The sequence below is a fragment of the Lacerta agilis genome, chromosome 10 (genome assembly GCF_009819535.1).
Source record: "Lacerta agilis isolate rLacAgi1 chromosome 10, rLacAgi1.pri, whole genome shotgun sequence".
In the NCBI taxonomy this organism is placed as follows: domain Eukaryota; kingdom Metazoa; phylum Chordata; class Lepidosauria; order Squamata; family Lacertidae; genus Lacerta; species Lacerta agilis.
Window position 1 is genome coordinate 67,014,471 of NC_046321.1, and position 20,970 is coordinate 67,035,440.

A 20,970-nucleotide genomic window follows, 5' to 3' on the forward strand; every position below is an offset into this window, starting at 1 on the left:
GGGGATAGCAGCTAAACCATTCAATCTGCGAGCTGTTCTCGCTTTTCCTTTTTTTAAAAAAGGGCCGAACTAGAATGCCTCGACTCGTTTGTGGTTGGTTAATGCAGCGGGGCTTCGTGGTTACTGCAGAAAAGAAAACAGTTCAAAGAGCTTCTCCATATCCCTTGGTACAGCTAAACATTTTCAAACATATATAAACTATTTCATTTTTCGCTTTTACAATATATATATTTTTATAACCTGTGCTTCCCAAGCCAATTACTATGAAAAGGGATTGTTAAGAGCATAAGAAGAGCTGGCTGGATCAGGCCCATCTAGTCCAGTATCCTATTCTGACAGTGGCCAGACAGATGCCTATGAGGAGCCCCAGAGCAGGACCAGGGTGCAATAGCCGAGTCTTGTAGGAGAGGATGCAAGGGAATATTTGCAAGTTACTCCCTTTTAGCACATAAATTATTTCTAAGACCTGTCCTTCCACTATTCATACTGTGAGAGACATTTACAAAGTCATGGTAAGTTCCCCACTTAATAAATATGTGTGTGTGTCACACACACACACACACACACACTCACTGCATTGTTTAAACTGGATACTATTTGCCTACTATCAGCAAAAAAGAAAACGTTTTCTGCAAAGCACCAGCCAAAATCCAGTAACTGAATGTTATGAAAAATACGTAAGGCCAAAGTGAAAGCTTTGCTTCCTTTCACTGATGTTAAACTACGTGTTAGTTTGCCAGGAGTGTTACAATAGGTGACAAAGGAAACAGGCCTTACCCAGACAGCTGAGCTGCTGCCCCCTTTCCAGCTGGACTGACTGGACCTTGACTGTGAGAGCCACACAAGGCTGCTAGGGAGGAAAGCTTTGATAGGCTAGATCAGGGGTTGGCAAAAAATTTTAGCTGTGGGCCGGTCCACTGTCCCTCAGACCTTGTGGCGGGACGGAGCAGCGGCACCAGGGGGGGGACTGGAAGAAGAGGTGAGGGGGCAAGTAGCCCTCCTCCCCACCCCCCAGCCGCTGCACTTACCTTCCCAAGGGCTGCCACCACCACCACCACCGCTGCTGCTTCTCATGGGTGGGCAGAGGGAGCTCATCTGCTCAGCTCTCTGGCCCACAGGAGCACCAGGGCAGCGGCAGAGGGAAGATGAGCAGTGCGAAAGGGCTGGCTCCGGAGAGGGGCTGCTTAAAATGGCGCTCAGCCAGCTCAGCCCAGCCCCCTTCCTCCTCTAGGCAGGGCGGGAAGAAGGGAGGAGGAGGGAGGGAGGAGGCACTGCCGCAGTGTGTGTGAGGGAGGGGGGAATGGAATGGCATGGGGGGGGCGAATGGTGCAGCTCGAACGAACAGAATCCCCACGCCTATCCACGGACAGTCTGTGGGCCGGATCCTGAAGGCAATTGGGCCTGATCCGGCCCCCGGGCCTTAGTTTGCCAACCCCTGGGCTAGAGGGGCTTAACTAACAGAAGATCATTGATGGGCCTCTAAGACATAGAGGCATAGGAATTCATTCATCCCCCCCCAAAAAAATATAGTCCTGCCCCCCACAAGGTCTATGGGACAGTGGACCGGCCCCCTGCTGAAAAAGTTTGCTGGCCCCTGCCAAGACATAGTGGACATTCTTTTAAACATTGTTTTAATACAAATCAAGAACTAGCTCTTTCCTGGCCTGTGTACACATATGAATGTGTTTGACAGTAAAAAGGAGCTTGCTCCTGTTTGTGTAACTAATCAGTTCTTCTATTCTAATTTCTCAGATATGTTTGTCAGGACTCTCCTATTCTCCACAGAGTATGAAGCAAATTACATTTAAGCACTGTGCAAGCAAGCCGGTTGCCTGGATCATCTTAACAATGAACACAGAGTATTTCCAACAGGTTTCTGATCAGTTAAAAATGTTGGTTGCTTCCACAGCCTCTGAAGCCTTCATTTCCGCAATCAGCTAGAAATGCTAGATTATCCTCCAAGACCCATTTCCATGACTAAGATCCTTCTCAGCAGAAGTTCCCTGCAGCATTAGTTAGAAGCTTCTGCCTCTACTTGATTCCTGTTCAGTGCAGCCATGGCAATACTAGTGGATTTCTCTTCAATCAGTTCAGCAAGTTTATAAGTAGTTTCTTTCATTTGTTTTCTTCTTTATTGTGTAATTTAAAAAGATAAGAATAATGAGAGAAAGCCACTGATTAATCTGCCCCCCTTGCAGGGAACAAGAGGTGATTAATTAAGGAACAATGAATGTCCCAGTTTTACTGAACAGGAAACAGTTAGAGGCAGTACCAGAAGGATGCTGTGGCTTCTAATGAAAGTCACAGTAGCCCTGAAAAGCCTCCGTAGTGTTTTGTTGGTCCACACTAGCAGCTGACGTTGCACATATGTTTGAAGTAATAAAAATGTTTGCCCTAAAGCAGGGCTGGAAAAAAGGTGGGAGAACAATATAGGAATACCAGAATGCAAGGGGCTGATAGTGAACATTTGGATCTACCATAAAAAGTGATTGAACACTGAATAGTGGTGCCAGAATAAACTGCCAGTGTAAACACAACCTTTGCTAAAATTCTTCTCTATACTTAACACAATTACATATACCGATTGTCTTACCCAGTGCTGTCATGCTATAACTTATCCCTTGATAAATGACCCTCTGTATTCACTAGGGATGCATCTAATGTTCATATGCGAACACTTGCTTGTGTCAGTATATAGTGCTTATGGGATGTTATGAAATGCACTAAATCCTCTCTCTCTTTTTAACGCCACACTCTCTTTTGCCTTTTTTTGACAGCTCTCTGCTGGCCAGTTGGTGGCTCGTTCTGCACCATTTTTAAACTCATGCGCTTCTTCATGCTGATGCTGTCCCAGCCAATTGTCTCAGCACCCTAAGAGATTGTACCTAAATAGGGGGTTTATTTGTGAGCCCTTTTAGGGGACTTTCCGATTCTAGGCCGAGATGATTTTCACTATTAAAATCTTGGGAATTAAGAAAAGGGATTGTTGTATCCCTCATGCTCTGGTCAAGTTTTCTTCAACACATGTGCCCAGCCATAGTTAGGCAGAATGCTGAAGCAGGTGGACAAATGGCCTGATCCAGCAGAGGAATTCATAAGATGCAGCTCTTCCCACTAGTCTAACCATCCAAGGCACAATCAGCTCCTAGCAAGAATGTCCAACAATGTTGCAATTTTACTCCTAATACATTGCACAAAAATAATAATGAAAACACAATACTTAACTGCCACCTGTTGGTTTTTTTGTGGGGTTTTTTTTTTAGTGTTTGAAACTAAGATGCAAATGAATACTTGCCAAACAAACTTTGCTGCCTCATGAGTGTCTTCTTCATAAAGAGAATATTAGTTGAGATAAGCTAATCATTCTGCCTCTGATGATAATTGGGCAAAGGCAACAAAAGTGCAGCAGAATGAGACTCTCCTGAGTTATTTTCTTTCCACCATTTTCATGTTTCCTTGGGATTACACAACTGCTTCCTACAAATCAATTGAAACTGTTCTTTTATTTACAACCACATGACTTTACAAACAAGCTGTTGAAGAACTGTGCTCGTGATGTTGCTCCTCTATAATCTCTGATTTTCACAGTAAAGCTAGAAGCAAGGGTGCTTAAGAAGAAAATAATTCAATGTTGGACAAGGCTAAAACCAGAAACTTTAAATCCATATATAAATATGAACAGGTGTTTTTTTTTTGAAGAAAAAACCTGTCATTGCATATAAATGCATTCCCAATAATTTTCATAGACGTTTGGACTCAACATTAGATGAGAGTCATTTAACAGCACTATTATATTACATTTTTTTGTTAAAAAGTGGGGTTTCTTATACAAAGTAAATAGCACACTGCAGCTGTTAGCAGATTTCTACAATATCAGTAAAGTTAAACATTCATTGGTTTAGCTGTCTTGCAATACTGGTTAGTTCTGAAATATATGAGGGTGAGAACATATTTTATCCTGCATCTACAATATTCTTTACTGTTATTTTCCTTCACCTATCCGATTCATCACCAGGTTTGTATAAAAACATTATTTTTTATTATTGACAATCAAGTATCATTGAACATACATATAGATTCAAGGCTCCCCATTTGTTCAGGTTTTGCTACTGTTTTAGTAAAATTCAGCACAGTTTTAGTTGAATTCAGCACATTTTAACTATAAAATAATAAAAAGGTGAATGCTTTATAGGTACTAATAGGTACTGGTAGATACTAACTGCAATGGAAACAAACAAGAATCTACCAGATACAAATCTGAGCATGCATGCTCTTCAAAACTAAATGTCTGTAATTGGATTTCATTCATTTAAAACACCTGTAGATAGAATTTTAGGTGTTTTCACCTGCATAAAACCCATCTTTTCCTTATTTGTGCAGACAGATAAATGTACCATACCCCCTTTCCACTTTTACATTGCACAGTATATTCAGATATCTGTTTAACAATATATAACTTAAGATCAAATTGCATCACATTGCAATATTTGGTTTCTCACACAACAAAAGAATCACTCAGTTACCTTTAAAAAAAAAAAAAAAAATCCCAAAACCTATACTCTACCATCAAAAGAATAAAGGGAAAAAAACCAAACTGAAAGAAACAGCAAAAGTAGCAGCTTCAACATCATGCAAAATACCCTTGGAAACCAACGTTCGATATTCACAAAGACATTTTTATTCACAAACTTTGTGCCTGAACATTTTGGAGGACTTGGCTAGCAGTAAGTCATTGTTCTGAGAACAGGAACTGTGGTGTGGACATCAACGACTGTGCAATGAGGAAACAGACACCAAATTTGGGATGAAAACCACATTTTCTGTCGAAGGATGACATTCTCAATAACCCTTCTCTTAGACATTATGTTGTTTCATTTTTGCCTTTTAAATAACTGTATTCATTTCATGAACCTACTCAACCTAGCCACCCTTTTAGACTAATTATGGCTGGGGGGAATCATTCGTCATAAGGCATTTTAAGTCATGTTGAATCTCTGTAGAGGTCTAGCCAGTCTGAAACAACTCTGGATCAAAGTCTATTTTGCATTCTGGACACAAGTGATATTGAAAGCAGACATTAAAACATCAGTACGCTAAATAAGAGTGCTAAGGAAATGGTTGGGTTTCCTTCTCCCCCTTACAAAGCATTCATGTTAAAGAAAAAAAGAGTGCAACCAATTGAAAACTCAGGTCAAATTAACCGAAATCATGTCATAACCTTTTAAAGGGGAGCCCTTTTTACAGAAAAGTCTTCAAAAGCACAGAAACCGCAATTCTTCAATAAAGCACATAGAGAATTCAGTTCCAATGGCCTAGATGATGCAGCATTCACACACGTTTACAGATCTGACACGCCAACATGCAGTCACGATGGGTGCCTTCAGAGTCTTTCCCAAAGAATATATCAAGTAATGGGCATTGCCATTGATCTGCGGTCTGAGCAGACGGACCCTCCTTTTCCAAGTGAAATGGTGGGATAACATTTTGGCAGGATCTTGATTTATTACGCAGGTTTTGGTTTTAACAGGGTCATAACTGGCAGTGTCTGCTGCCAGATAACAGCCAAAGCAGGATAAGCTGAATTCCTACCATAGACCATAGTGATGGGCTCAATCCAGAGACCCCACCACAGTCTGATGCATCCTCCTGTAGGCAAAAAAGAAAAAGAAATATAGAGATTTGTCAGTATTAGTTGAAATTACTAGCCAGTTCCAATAGCTCTCTCACCATGTGATGACTCGTGTGTTTCATCCCACATGGGAACCAAACTTTTAACAGGTTCACTAAAGTATTTGTATCCAAAATGAGCAACTCTTTACCCTAGAAAGGGTAAAAATCAGATCATTAACATGTGTGCCAAAGTGCTCTGATACATGGGCCCAGCCCCTGGTATTGGCGATGACTGACTAAACTCAGTTTTGTCACCATTCAACTTGCAGTTATATGAAAAGGGTATTTGACTTACTTTGAAGAGTGATTTTTGTCACACTTCCCCCCTGCCCCCACTTGCAACTGACAGAAGTCAACACATACATATTTTAATCTGCATGGAAGTGTTAATAGAACACAATCACATTGCACACCTTGCCACAGCAAAACACTTTCACAGGGTCATTCTTGTAGCTTACCACATGTATGCATGTACATTCGATTAATAAAGAACTTGTGTAGTAACCACTAGGCTTGATTCTTAAAAATAACAAGTGCAGTTTAGTTGTTACTGTTGCCATTTGTCAGTTTGTAAACACATATTTAATTCAGTCATAGCTGGTTTGGAAGCAATTACATCATATGCCGCTGGCTTATACCATCAGACCACTGGCCCATTTGTTCCAGGGTTGTCTACTCTAGCTGGTGGTGACGCTTTGAGATTCAGGTAGATGCTCCTCCCATCCTTTTCAACAGGCAATGTCAAGGATTAAACCTGGGACATAATGTCTTCAAAGTAAGTGCTTTAATGTTGAGTTAAGGGTGCTCCCTAACCTCACATGATACTGGGATTTATAGTGTCCCTGGTCACATGATAATGAAAAGGACTCTATAACTGGGTGCACAAGACTCACTTTTCAGATATTTCTGGTTTTATTCAATTCAGTGGACAACTTGCACAAGCCCCAAAGGTTCCGATTGATTCATCTGAACCTGCCATTGGGCTTCCCTACCTGCACTGGTCCAACTCAAACCAACCAGTAATGGTACCAAGAACAACATTGCTGAAAGTGGAATTAGCAAGCTAAACATTATTTACAGCTTCTTTATATACGTCCTATACGGCCTAGGACCCTTGTACCTACAGGATGGCCTCTTCTGGTATGCCCCACGGAGGACCTTATGGTCTGCTAACAGCACCACCTTGAAGATCCCGGGCCCCTGGGAAATTAGACTGGCCTCGACTCAAGACAGGGCCTTTTTGGCCGTGGCCCCGGCCTGGTGGAACGCTCTCCCACAAGAGACCAGGGCCCTGCGGGATTTGACATCTTTCCACAGGGCCTGCAAGGTGGAGCTGTTCCACTAGGCCTTTGGGCAGGATGCAGTTTGACTTACTTTCCTTTGTATAAAACAAGCCCAAAGGAGGCCCCCAACCCACTCACGGGTCCCTGTATGATCAGCGGAAACAGTTGGTCCTGGCCACTCTCGATTCCAACCTGATAATTGCCACTTGCCCAGATTTTAACTTGCCTGAATTAATTTTAAGATGTATTTCAATTAATTGATGTCTGTTTTTATGCATACAGTATTGTCTTGTTTTTATGATGTTAGCCACTCTGAGCCTGGCCTCGGCTGGGGAGGGCAGGATACAAATAAAAACAAAAATACAATTGGGCAGAATTGTCCAAAATTGTAAAAGCTTATAATCAATGCAGAGGTCATGATAGACCTGCTAATTATCATTGGATAGGTTGGTTGATTTAAAATATTGTTCTTTTCCTAGTTTTTCAGTCAGTCTCTCTCTCTCTCTCTCTCTCCTTTTGGTGGCGGTTGATGTAAGTCTGTTCTCCCCATTGATGGAGGGGGGTGTCTGCTCCATTTTGTGGTCTTTTCACTTTCTCCTCTTTTAGAAGTAACAGGGAGTTTGTGTTATGCCATGAATTCCAAATGTAGCCACTGGCCCAGAAAGGTTGGCAACCCTTATACTAAAACTAGACCATATTTCAGGAGCCCTGGATATTTTATCTTCAGAAGCATGTCTACATTTCCCCTCGGGAGAGCAGGACAGCTTAGGATCCTTTGGATCCTTTGGATCCAAGCCACTTTCCAGAATGCCAATAGTTCTGCTTTTGGCCATTCCAAGCTTGGAATTCCAACCTTGGTTGGACCAGGGTTTCAGAGCAGCTGAGTGATGGAGATGAAGTATTTGACACTGGATCTGAGTCTCAAGTCTTTGAGTTCTGCCTTTAACACCGGAAGGTTGGAGCTGCTATTTAGCCACTGGGACACCATCCATATCTTTGCTCCCCCACTTTCCAAATCCAAATACTTGGGTATTTACTTTATTTCAATAATGCAGGTACTGGTTAATAAAGCCATCGGGAAAATGTTGCATTCTATTTGGCATACAACCCTATCTGGAATAAGATCAGATGATATACTGAACTTTTAGGGTTGTTTCATTTGGCTTCCTCTCCCACTCTTTGTGTCTGTGTTGTGTCATGCTGTAGCAGAGCTTCCTTCATGAAATTAAACAAAGACCAATTGGTCTTTTCTCAACTGATAAAAAAAACCCTCCTCCTTCTTTAGTACCTTAAACACAGAAATTTATTTACTAAGATTAAACTACCAAGCTGTTAACTGAGTTTGAACATTTGGTGATGAATATGAAATTTTATAGGAGCCTGTTATCTAAATGTATGGATTCTACTGATAATAAAAGGAAGCAATATATAATCAGGTAATGGGAAAGAGTTCTGGAGTTGCTCAAGTTAGAAGAATATTGGAATTATATATGCAAGTTTCTTCATAGCTATTCTTTACACATATTTTTGACAGAAGACTTATAGAAAAATTAAACCTCCCAAATTAACAAAAATGTATGCTGTCTGGGAATTGTGGAAGATATCGTTGAGTGGATGCCATCTATGGTGGAGACATAGGAGGCTGAAAATGTATTGGCAAAATATCTTAGAAGTGATTAAGGATATAGATTTTTTTATAAAATCCAGTATAACCCATTAGTAAGCTTGTTCAGTGAACTAAAACTTACTCTGTTAGTTGACAGCCAGAATTCTTTACTGGCAAAATTTTGGAAAAATGGCTTGAGTGGTTGAGAAAAGTGTTGCAGACTGCTTTAATGAATACGTTAACATGTTCCAGATGGTTGTGGGATGGGAAGCTATGCTCATCCAGTTGTTTTTCTGAAACTTGGTCTACTTTTATAATTTTTCGGGATGGAGTTGTGCATGAAAAGAACATACGGCACAGCACTTTAGGGCTGATTTAATATTATTTTGAATAAATGAAATCTTTTGTTGTTGTTGTTGCTTTAACTCAGCATTACCTATTATGGCTTGCCTCCAAATGTATTTCTGCCTGAGCAGAACACACTTTCTTTCATGCACATTTTCCCTTTTGATAAACATGCCCACCCACCCTCATGTCTTCCCTGCAAAAGCTGCTCTCCTTAGGACTGTAGAACTTTTTAAAACAGTATGGGATGTGGCAGCAGGATCCTGCCTGATGCAAACACCTTTGGAAACATGCCTATGTGAGTAATGCTATTTTTCCTGTTCCATTTTTTATTTGTTTTTTTTAAATCTACCATAAATGTTATCATTCAAAATTCTTAAGATCTTTTGCCAATTTATTTGTTAAAAGTTTTTCTAGATAGCAAGTGAATTTATTAAAAGAATTTGGAAAGCTCCCCTTCACTAAAAATGATATGTAGTTTAGATTATGCGTATGAATGTTTGATTTTCAAAGCATCTGAATATTTATACTAAGGGCAGAAATGGCTCAGCCAAGATTAGAATAAAATAAAGAATTAGAGACATGGACAAGGAAACTTCCAACAAGATAAGGAATGAAATATGTCTGAAGAACCAGTTTCTACTGTAACTTCTACTCTGGAGTATTTTTGGAATTACTACTGTGGAATCATCTGCATGGGAAATGCTATTTCATAACTGGTTATTCACATGGATATTTTTTTAAAGAAGAAAATAAATGGGGATGACTGAATCCAACAGAACAGCTCTCAGATGTATGAATTCATAGGAATCTCTTCAAAAATATTTATCTGAAGGCAAACAGTATGTCAGAAGAGTGTGAGCATCTCAGCTCCTTGAAGTGTTGGAACTTAGTGTTTGCAATTTAAAATTAAAGGATAAATCTTTCCAGGTGTGTGTGTGTGAGAGAGAGAGAGTGTGTGATTTAGTGTAGTGTAGTGTCGTGTCGTGTAGTGTCCTACCAAACAAAAAACATTTAGTCCTGAAATATTCAGTATCCCTCCAGAGACACAGAAAGCACACTAAACTGGGTTTGCTGTATCTCTATCCAATATTCCTAATATCTCTAAACCAGGCATGGGATGGGACTTTGGAGAGAAACATCACTAGATTGGGTTACCCTCGAGGAGAACTGGATCTCTTAAGCTGGAGGAATGCACTGGGACCATCTTGTGGTGGAGCTCCTCACACTTATCTTCTTTCACATTGGCAGAGAATGATCCACATAGTTTCTTGTTACATCTGTGTTACTCACATGATTACTTCACAGAAGCAGGCATACTATTTGCTGATAAACTAAAAATGTGGCTTAGCTCTTCCAGCTTGCGTCTTTCCTAATGCAAATTTCTCTGCAATGGGTTTTTATTTGCTTGAGATGTACATGTTTTCTAGAGATGAAGTTTGCCCAGTATTTCTGCTAGGAGGCTATTCTGCATTCATACTTAGTGCACATATAAATTCTGCGGAAAGGTTCTGTGCAACTTAATAGTGAGTGACTCAAGCAAGAGGAAGCCAAAAAACCCTTCTAGATTTGCCTTCAGAAAGTGCAAATAACTCATAACGTTGGCAAGGAACTTCGTAGCACTTCTGGGATGTCCAGAGAATCTTTGACCTCATTAAAAAAATTAGTGTTAAAATGCACATCCAAAAGAGATCTCATGTAAGCCTCTGACTCAATATGTTATTGTAGCTTCACGAGATCATTTAATACCCATTATAGCCTTTTGTTGCTCCCAAACCAAGAGCTAATTTCACAAAAAAATAGGCTTTTATCAGCACTGCCCCCTCTCATTAGGAAATGGAAAAGAAAATTAAGTAGGGAGAGTAAAATAAAAAGCAACAATGTGCTTTCTCTGGGCCTTCTACTTGTGTGTTTGTGTTCCTCCTTCTCCTCACTGCTTCAGGCAGCTTCGAGCTCCACCTGAGCTTAAGGCATTCTGGAGCCTGCTCTGCTAGGAGCAGGTCTGGGCATTGAGAAGGAGGCTGGAGATTTAGCAGCCATGTTTAGCTGTTGGTCTTTTGCAATATTCATTACAAAAAGTTTTGAAGCATTCAGAGATAACACTTGTTTACACAATTTTTTATTGGGAACTGTTTAGTTTTCGCAACACATGGCTTTCCCATCCATTTAAACTTTGGTTCGTTGTTTTGTGAGGCTGATGTTGTACTAAGACATGCCAAATGCCCGTTAAAGCCCCTGGTAAGTACATCTCTGCTAACACATATATATTTTTAATCAGAATTAATGGAGAAGTTTTAAATGGAAAAGTTTGTTTTGCAGATTGCCATTCTTCCTATGCTGCAAGTTTCAAAATTGTCACCAGCTGCATCATGTCTCTCCTAATCAGGAGACTGCCAGTTCCGCCTTCCACTCCAAGAAACCTATCACTGTGATGTGCCATCCGCAGGTTGGGATCCTGCCCAAGAAATCAAAGCGGAACTGGGAAATACACATTTCTTGTGAATGATTACTGTGGTTTAGTATATCTCCTGATTCATTTCCCCTCCTTAGTGCTTCTCAGTAAATGATACACTGACAAATGATTATGAGGAAGGGATAGTTGTGCTCTCCTGTTCAAAATGGATTGTGTTGCTTTAAGTACAAGCCATGCTTGAGGCAGGCTGTGCAGAGGAGGGCACTTTCCACCAAGGAAAGGGTGGTTTCTCTTTCTCCAACACCTGCTTCATGCATTGCTTGCAGTGGCACCATGGTATGGTTACGTATGGTACCAGTTACGCACAACCCAAACTGGGAGGGAGTGTTGCAGGTGATGTACATCACTCAGCACAACATCACTCAGCACAACTATGTCGCGGAAGTTCTAGGCATTAACGGGAGACAGCTTGGGTGCAATCGAGGGACAGCAGCAATTCAAGGTAATGTGTGAAGGAATAAAAATGGCTGCTGGTGCATTCTGTATGTTTCAGTGGGGTCTTGCAAGGAATTAACTATTCAAGGCTTCACTGGGATGACTTCATTGACCTTAAGAAAAGGCCGGGCCTGTACTCCCATATGAAACATCTAGGATAAATATAGCAGGACCCGTTTTTCAAATTGCACTCACCACGTGAAGCCAGGCTAAAACAACACCCCTGTAGTGATTGTGCCACATTGTTGCTCAGGGGCACCATCGGGGGGCAGGGGGCCAACGCCCCATATTTTCAAGGAAGGGGTCAGGCTCCTGCAAAATTCAGGGCCCTGTCACCTTCTTTTGAGGATCACCAGGGAGGGGCAGTGCAAAGCATCTTCGCCCCACACATCCCTTTGACGTTCGCCAGAGCGCCTTCCCAGAGCAAAAGAAATGCCGGTGGAAGGGGTTGCACTGAGTTTAAATTTCCCCAAGCAGCTCCCCTGAAGCCCCCCCCCCCACAGTCTCCTCTCAGGTTCTGGAGACCTTGCTGAATGGAGTGGACTGTGCAATGACAGCGTAGAGAAGAAAATGAGGATCACTGAAAACCTGCCCACAGAAGATTATCATTTGGGGCCATCCTCCCCTTCCTCCTCATCTCAACCCCATTCAAAAGGCTCTCCTGATCCTTGGTAGAAGATTGGGGCAGGGGGCTTTTGGATTAAGAATGGGTTGGGATAGTTTTCATAGAACTGTAGAGTCAACAGTGACCCTAAAAGTCAACTAGTCCAACCTCCTGCAATGCAGGAATCTCAGCTAAAGTCTCCATGGCAGATGGCCACCCAACCTCTGCTTAAAAACCTCCACAACCTCCCAAGAGGTTCCACTGTCAAACAGGCTCTCACTGTCAGAAAGTTTTTCCTGATGTTTGGTCGGAATCTCCTTTTTTTGTAACTTGAAGTCATTGGGGCACAGGTGGTCTTTTTGTTTCATGCCCGTAGAATAAAGAGTGTTTATGAGTCTATTTAGAATACGGAGTTAATGTACAAAAAGTTATCAAACAAGCTGTGCATAACAGAAGGTAAACAAATGCCAGAAACTAATTTGTCTCCGACCCCCAATATCTTGAAGAAACAGTGCATATGTAGAGATGGACATCAGATATCAAGTCTAGCAACTGTTCTTAAGGGGTGTGTGTGTGTGTGTGTGTGTGTGCGTGCCTACATGCACAACACAATCAGAAACCCATTCCCACTTTTATGATTTTTCTCTATTCAGTGTTGTTAAGAGATGGCCAGGATGATGTCTCCCTCTAGTGGGACTCTGGGAAGATAAGTTAAGGGCAAGGATTGATGTAAGAGCAGCAGGGCTGCTCTGGAAATACCCTCACTACTCTGAGTCCAAATGTACCTTCCTTCTCCAAGCTTGACCTCTGAAAACTGGAGTCCTGCAATCCTAGAGCAGAAGCAGTGATTGCCCAGCAACCCCGACCTTCCTAAGAGAAAACCTGCTCCTCCCATTTCCTGGAGCAGTTTCCTTTTTAAACCAATAAAGGTGAAGAATTAAGAACTGAACGTTCAAACAGTGTTTTAAAAATGCAAAATGCCTCACTGAATTACAGAGGAAGATTCGGGCAGATGACTAGAAAACACTCCATTTGCTGGAATCAGTTTGCACAGCAGCTAAAAAGTTTTATGTGAGCCATGTTTCTGCTTCATCCATCTGCACCCCACTTCAGCAGGCATACAGGACTTGCAATCAAATATCCATTGTAGGGCATATATAGAGGATTCTGTATTATATATTAGATAGTTATGTATTTTACAGAAAAATATGCATTATTACATACCAGTATAATTAGTATATAGCTCTGCAATATCACAAGCTATGTCTTGTATGTAACATCCTGGTTGCTCAAGGCACTTTCAGATGCCACATGATGCAGAATATTATGCTGAAACCAAGCTGGTCGGGGCCTGGTGAGTGGCTGGGGCGGAGGACTGTCTAGGAACCCTGGGCAGCCTTTCTTTCTTTCTTTCTTTAACTAACAAGATTCATATACTGCTTAATCAGAAACCAACAACCTCTAAGCAGTTTACAAGATAATACCGATAAAATCAACATTTTTTTTTAAACAAGTAGATAATGTAAAGTTATCAAAATCCTAATAAAATTAAGTATCTGTTTTTAGTTTGAGCTTCCCAAGGGAATCCTTTCCTGGGGAATCTGGTTTTTGTTAGCGCTTCCCATAAATTAAATAAATAAGGAAAGAGTTTGTTAATCTGTGACAACTTCTAGCTGTGACTCAAATGCACTGAGATGGCCAGTATCACAAGCGGAACTTGGCAGAGATGAGCTCTTATTAGAGTAGCTTTAGGAGGAGCAGTTGTGGTGGTACATAAAAAGGCCAGCATATGCTGAGCTCTGCAGCCTGAGTTAGCATGACCAGGACCACCTCAGCCCATGGTAACAATGGCTGGAAGTTAGCCAGGTCATGCACTTACCAGGTGGTGATCAAAATCCCATGGGGCAGGATGCACAGCTTTCACCATATACTAGAACTACACGTGTGGGAGACGTTTGCCATACAAAGGCATGCATGCAAACAGGCCTGATCCAACCAACGGTTGCCTTCACTTTTTGAGGAGCAAAGTGTGACAGCTTTTGCACATAGAAGACTCCGTGTGAAGCACATAGTTCACATGATGCACTAGGCTTGGGTGGAAGGAGAGGCAAACCTGTTACTTCACTAGATTAAATGAACATCTACCTGGTAAGTGAATGAATCAGGACACTCACTTATTTCTAAGGTGGGGGGTGGCAGCTCCCCACTCCTCCTGAGGCCATAGGATTGTAGAGTTTGCCCTATCTGATGGATGTGTTTTGCAGCAGGTAAATATGCCTGAAAATATGGACTCAGCTAGACTGGTAAAGATGGCGATGTGGAGTCCCATTTTTCTCTGTTTTCCCTGTTTAAATTTACAATGCTTTAAACTGAAACACTTCTTTGATGTGTCTAGATCCAGCCTATTAAAAGAAGGATTAACCTTGTCTACAAAACACAATTTCCAACAACTGCGATCCTGTCCTCAGCACTATGCACAAATAAGGACTGAGGGTTTTCAGGGTGGAATGACATGGTATATGGGTAAACACACGTTTCTCAACCATTTGTCAGATGACACGAATGTAAAGGGGCATTTTAGGGGGAAGGGGCTCCCCATATGGGGATCGTCAGCCAGGCAAGGTAGCCCACCTAGGAGAAGAAAAATTCTGGTCCTAAACCTTTGCTGCCTGGCAGGAAATCATCTGGAGAAGAAAAGGCTGAGGAGCAAACCCTACACAAATCTGGAGAAGAGTCCCTAAGACAGTCGGATAGCACCATGTGCACCTCCTATGGGCAACTACTGCAGCCAAGCTGGTGCTTTCCTTTGGACCACATCAGTGAGGCCGAGAGTGGCTATTGTCATCTAGGCAGCCTAGGACTTCTAGGTACGCTGCTTGTGCCCTGGGGAAGTAAGCGGAGTGCTGCTAACACAGCAGTTTGACTTTACCCCCAGAAGTGCACTCCATTGTCTCCAAAGACAGACGGAACCAGGAGAAGGGAAGGGGTGCTTAACTCCCCTGCCTTACTGATAAACCCCTCAGAGGTGTGGCCCCAGGCAAATTTCTCTTTCGCTTCGCTTCTTCTAGCCTCAGATCCCAACTGAGGGAAAATCACAGGAAAGTATGGTTCACAAGGAAAGAACAGCTTAATATCACGAAGCAAGTTCAATGTTGAAAATATTGTATTCGCTTTGTAATGTGTAGTCCAGCTGTACGATTGTGAAAATGCCACAAGCCCCTTATTGAAAGAAAACATTAAAAATGCATGCACTCTTAGGCAGCAACAGCTTTTTAATTTTAGCTCACTATGTTTAAATATTATATTTAATATACTATTTTTGTTTGCTTGTTTCCTTTGTTAGGCTCAGAAAAAAAGGCTAGTGCCGGTATTGTGAAGTCGTACCTCTTAATGGGAACAAGAACAAAACATGAATAGTCTCCATTGTATTGGTCTCACAACCCTCACAACAACTAAGAATATCTGCATGACTCCAATTTAGAGACTCAAACTTTTTCAGATTTCTTATCGTGGATACAAAATAAGTACCAAAGGATTGCCAGGAGCAGTTGTGGTGGTCCCTCTGGGCAAATTCCATCTATCCTAACTGGCCACCAGAAGTCCTGAGACTCAGAGAATGAGAGGTCTCTTATATCTTGAAACTTGCTAGGGACTGAACCTGGTGTGCTCTATCACAGACCGCTCCTTAGGAGCAACAAGGATGGGCTGTGAAATCTTCAAGTTGGCAATCTGCTGCAGTGCTGGACCAGGAAAGGAACAATATGCAATGCAGATCTGTCTTCAGGTTGTGATTCTAAGCATGTTATGAAACAATAGGATTCACTTCCAATGTTAACACACCAAATTACTATGGCTGTTTATCTTGTGGAACATGACCCAATGGGCCTCTTTAGAACTTACAGTATCTGTCTTCCCCGATTATCCTTGGGAGTGCAGTCTCTCTACTCGCCACAGAGAGAAGGGAATGTCTAAATTAACTGAATTACTACCCAGAAGGTTAAACCCTTTTCAAATAACCACAGACTCTCCTATTCAGGAAAAGAGGATGTGCTCCCAATCTATTCTCAGGGGAAAATAGCTCATGAACAAGCCCAATAAATATATAAAGCCATTTGCTCCAAGTTATTTTCCCCACCACCACCCCAAGGCACCCAATTAATACATGTTTCTGTGACACACTAACAAAAATGCTAAACTTTGAAAAACAAAATGAAACACAAAATTAGAGAAAGTAACTGACCATCCACACCACATGAAAACTTGCAGAAAAATGGAGATAGGAGCGGACATCATGGCAGAGGCACGACTCGTTGTGCATATAGGCTGATCCTATTAATAACGGGCAAAATAGCAAGTAGAGGAAAGGAAAGAAAACACAGAAAGAAACACATACAAGATGAGATTTCATGCAGTTTGCTGGCAGTTAGCAGAGTTAATGTGAAAGCATCCACCCAAGAGCAAAGAATTTCACAGTGAGGATTGCAAAGTAAACTTAACTAAAATATTACACTAATACAACTACAGAAGACACAGTTAACACAGATAATAGCACAACAAGCTAGTGAGCAAGACTCCTTGTACTTTCACACACAACAGATCCAGGATCAAGAGCGTGGAGATAGGCTAATAATTATTTCTCCCAATATTTTCGCCAAATATCTCCAGCACATGAAGGTTTTCTTATTGTTAAAATTGGGTGCTCCAATGTTCTCAATGTGGCAAACACTTACAACAAAAAATATCTGTTTGTGTTCTTTTAAAAAAAATATGTATAGTATAGTCTAGATCTGGGATTCTCAAATTTTGGTACAGGAATCATTTCTACCAGGATCACCAATTCTAGTGGCAGAAGAGGCATTGGGTTGGATCATTAGCAGGAATGGGAGGAAAGGGGGGTTCCCTTAAGGGATCTTGGAGGGTGGTGCTTCCTATCCAGCAGCCCAAGTCAAGGGCTGATGGGCCACAGGGCACACCAAAAGCAGTTCACACCATGGAGGACCACTAATGATGGTCAACCACAGCTGTCAATCAACTGGCAAGTGGGTTGGTTGATCATTGGCTACATGCACAATGCCAATGCCAAATAAAGTTGTGGTCTAATTTCAATCCAACACATGTCTCACAGTCTTTACTCACTACCTGCTCACTCCTCAACCACCTCTCTGTCCATGGACCCACAATATGGCAACCCTTACAATTAATCCATTTACAAATGCTTTTGCAACATCTTCTAGATCAGGGGCTGTGAACCTGTGAACACCCCCTCCCCCAAGTTGTTGGACTTCCATCATCTCTGACCTGGCTGGGACTGAAACATCTGGAGGGCCACAGGTTCCCCACCCCTTACTTTTGATCCACTAGATCTACTATTTGCAGGGAAGACTGGGACCAGGCAACTACACTGCATCTTCAGGACAAAAAGAAAAGCCACAGAGTTTTCTAGGCATTTTTTTCAAAGGTTCTGATGACAAGATTGCCAAGCAGTTACCATGATGCACAGAATGGTAGAAAAGACTGCCCTACCTCCCAACTTAAAAGAATCATGTGTGAAAGCACAGCAATTGCAGCAAAGGCAACGCAGGAAAAAAAGCAGCTGTTAATTTTATGTTAATCATGGGAACATTTGAAATAGAGTGACTATGGTTCAGAGTCAACAGTTAATTAATGGAAGATAGGTTAACATCAATGGGCATTTCAAGGTGCAAACTAATCATTTTAAAAAACTTTTTTTCTAGTGCAGGGAAGGCATTTCCTCCATTTCTTAGAAAAGCAAACTTACGTCAATATCATCATCAAAGCAGACATCGGGACCTTTTCTGTATCTGGGTTGCTGAACCATTTCACAGGGGTTTGGCCCCTCATCTGAATGTCAGTTAAGAACATGGATAATGGAATGCTCACATTTGCTAGAAGAAGGAGGAGGAGGAGGAGGAGGAGAAGGAGAAGGAGAAGAAGAAGAAGAAGAAGAAGAAGAAGAAGAAGAAGAAGAAGAAGAAGAAGAGGACAAACTAGAAAACACAAAACAAAATAAAAATAAAAAAATCATTCCAGTAGCACCTTAGAGAACAACTAAGTTTGTTCTTGGTATGAGCTTTCGTGTGCATGCACGAAAAGCTCACGAAAGCTCATACCAACAACAAACTTAGTTGGTCTCTAAGGTGGTACTGGAATGAATTTTTTTTATTTTTATTTTGTTTTGACTATGGCAGACCAACACGGCTACCTACCTGTAACTAGAAAACACAAAGAGAGGGAGGAATTTCAGGGTTTGAACTGGGGGCATTACCTAGTGAGGTGCTATGGACTATGTGTGTAGAGACCAGAGATGTGTGAGACCCCTCAATAAACTGTGTTTCTCAAGTGTGCCAGTTGAATGCTTGAGAAACTATGAAGGATTTTGGGTGTTCAATGTGAACCCTTGGAAAGCCCAATTTAGCTACCATTCTGCCTTCCCTGCCAGCCCTCCTCCTTCCCTAGTGAAAAAGGTTTTGTGGAGGGCATACCAGAGTGTGTGTGGCTCTTAACAGCACACTAGATACCATGCCAGGCCTCTCCTTAGCTACAAATGTTGTGTGAAAGCCCCACGATCCCCAGCAGGAAATGATGCTTCTCCTTCATTAATGGCGGCCAATTTCAGTTCAGCCTATCTGAAGGAGGCAGAACCTGGAGAATTTGGGTTTGTCAATTTGAGCTGGGAGAGACCCCGTTTCAGGGTTCACCTGCTGGCTATTTGCCTCTGTGTATAGACATCAGAGGCCATTCAGACACAGCAGGGGGAAATGGTGTACTACATCAACCCCCGAGTTTGGCAGAAATTATGAAGCCCCTGGATTGGCTAGACATCAAATAAATATTAGTAACTTGGATTTATCCCTCCAGATGCCCCTTTTATTGTGCATTCATGATTACAGGTTTTATTATACGGTCTCAGACCCAGGTGCATTCATGATTATATCAGAGCAGTTATATGTGTTTCTGATTTCAGTACTGTTTGTGCCTGTAGTAGCTGTGGCAGACATACTGCTTCATTTCCAGTTGCTGCATGTCCTATATCTTCCTGATGAGATCCTGTAACTTTTCATACCACAGGCAGCATATAAATTTAAGTCTAAAGTAGGTGGGAGAAAAGGTTAACTTGAAAGGGAATTTCTGTGGTCCTAACTTGAAGATGGAGAGGATTGGGGCTGAAATATCAAGGCAAAGTGTGGGTGTTTGGAGGAGTGAGCACAATATGTGAGATTTAGAACATCTTTACTGTTTACATGGCAGGGAAGACCATGGCCAAAGTCATCACTACTTGACATCAATGAACCAATGATATGTTGCTTTGTTGTTGTTGTTCAGTCGTTCAGTCGTGTCCGACTCTTCGTGACCCCATGGACCAGAGTACGCCAGGCACGCCTATCCTTCACTGCCTCTCGCAGTTTGGCCAAACTCATGTTAGTAGCTTCAAGAACACTGTCCAACCATCTCATCCTCTGTCGTCCCCTTCTCCTTGTGCCCTCCATCTTTCCCAACATCAGGGTCTTTTCTAGGGAGTCTTCTCTTCTCATGAGGTGGCCAAAGTACTGGAGCCTCAACTTCAGGATCTGTCCTTCTAGTGAGTACTCAGGGCTGATTTCTTTGAGAATGGATAGGTTTGATCTTCTTGCAGTCCACGGGACTCTCAAGAGTCTCCTCCAGCACCATAATTCAAAAGCATCAATTCTACGGCGATCAGCCTTCTTTATGGTCCAGCTCTCACTTCCGTACATTACTACTGGGAAAACCATAGCTTTAACTATACGGACCTTTGTCGGCAAGGTGATGTCTTTGCTTTTTAAGATGCTGTCTAGGTTTGTCATTGCTTTTCTCCCAAGAAGCAGGCGTCTTCTGATTTCGTGACTGCTGTCACCATCTGCAGTGATCATGGAACCCAAGAAAGTGAAATCTCTCACTGCCTCCATTTCTTCCCCTTCTATTTGCCAGGAGGTGATGGGACCAGTGGATATGTTGCTTTGCCATACATTAATGTATGGCAAAGCAGCATATCATGTACTGTACAATAAAACATGGAAATTTTGGGCAACAATCAACTAATCAGGTCTGCTAACAGAAGCCAGCAGAAGAATCTCTGCTAGCACAATGGGGCTTTCCTCCTGTGAGCCCAACAAATTGGCCGGGATGTTTTTGTGTCAGGAGAAGTCCCAGAACAAAGCACAGGGGGAGGAGAGGGGAAATCAAGGAAGGAGAAATGCTTGTGCTGCAGCCAGTGGCATAGCGAGGGCGGGGCATTGGGGCTGGTCCGCCCCGGGTTCCAGCCTGGGGAGGGTGACACTCTGCGCCACCCACCCCCACGAGTGCAACTCCCAAGCTACCGCACGGAAGGGGTGCCGGGCAGCGGCTTGGAGTCCGGGTGGACTGTGCATGTGCGGACATGCGCAGTCCACCCAGGCTGCTGCGGACATGCAGTCCGCCCAGGCTGCGCTCCGTAGCACATGCGGCATGACGCATATGCTACGGAGCGAGGCCCCGCCTCCGGGGGGTGCTGCTTGGCTTGTCGCCCCCGGCACCC

At 42.4% G+C, this 20,970-nt stretch overlaps 1 protein-coding gene across 9 annotated transcripts in view; it reads right to left on the reverse strand.

The window, feature by feature from the left end:
- Nucleotides 1–3,488: 3,488 nt before the first annotated feature.
- Nucleotides 3,489–20,970, reverse strand: part of CACNA2D1 (calcium voltage-gated channel auxiliary subunit alpha2delta 1) — a 400,043-nt gene continuing 382,561 nt past the window's right edge. For 7 of the 9 annotated variants that reach the window (XM_033162979.1, XM_033162986.1, XM_033162984.1 and 4 more), the window contains 3 exons: nt 18,196–18,278; nt 16,657–16,745; nt 3,489–5,646 (listed from right to left, as the gene is read on the reverse strand). In XM_033162979.1, the coding sequence (XP_033018870.1) occupies nt 5,610–5,646; nt 16,657–16,745; nt 18,196–18,278 (209 nt within the window). In that variant the 3' untranslated portion in view covers nt 3,489–5,609. The remainder of the gene's footprint in view (nt 5,647–16,656; nt 16,746–18,195; nt 18,279–20,970) is intronic. The other 2 variants (XM_033162981.1, XM_033162987.1) reach the window with 1 other exon arrangement.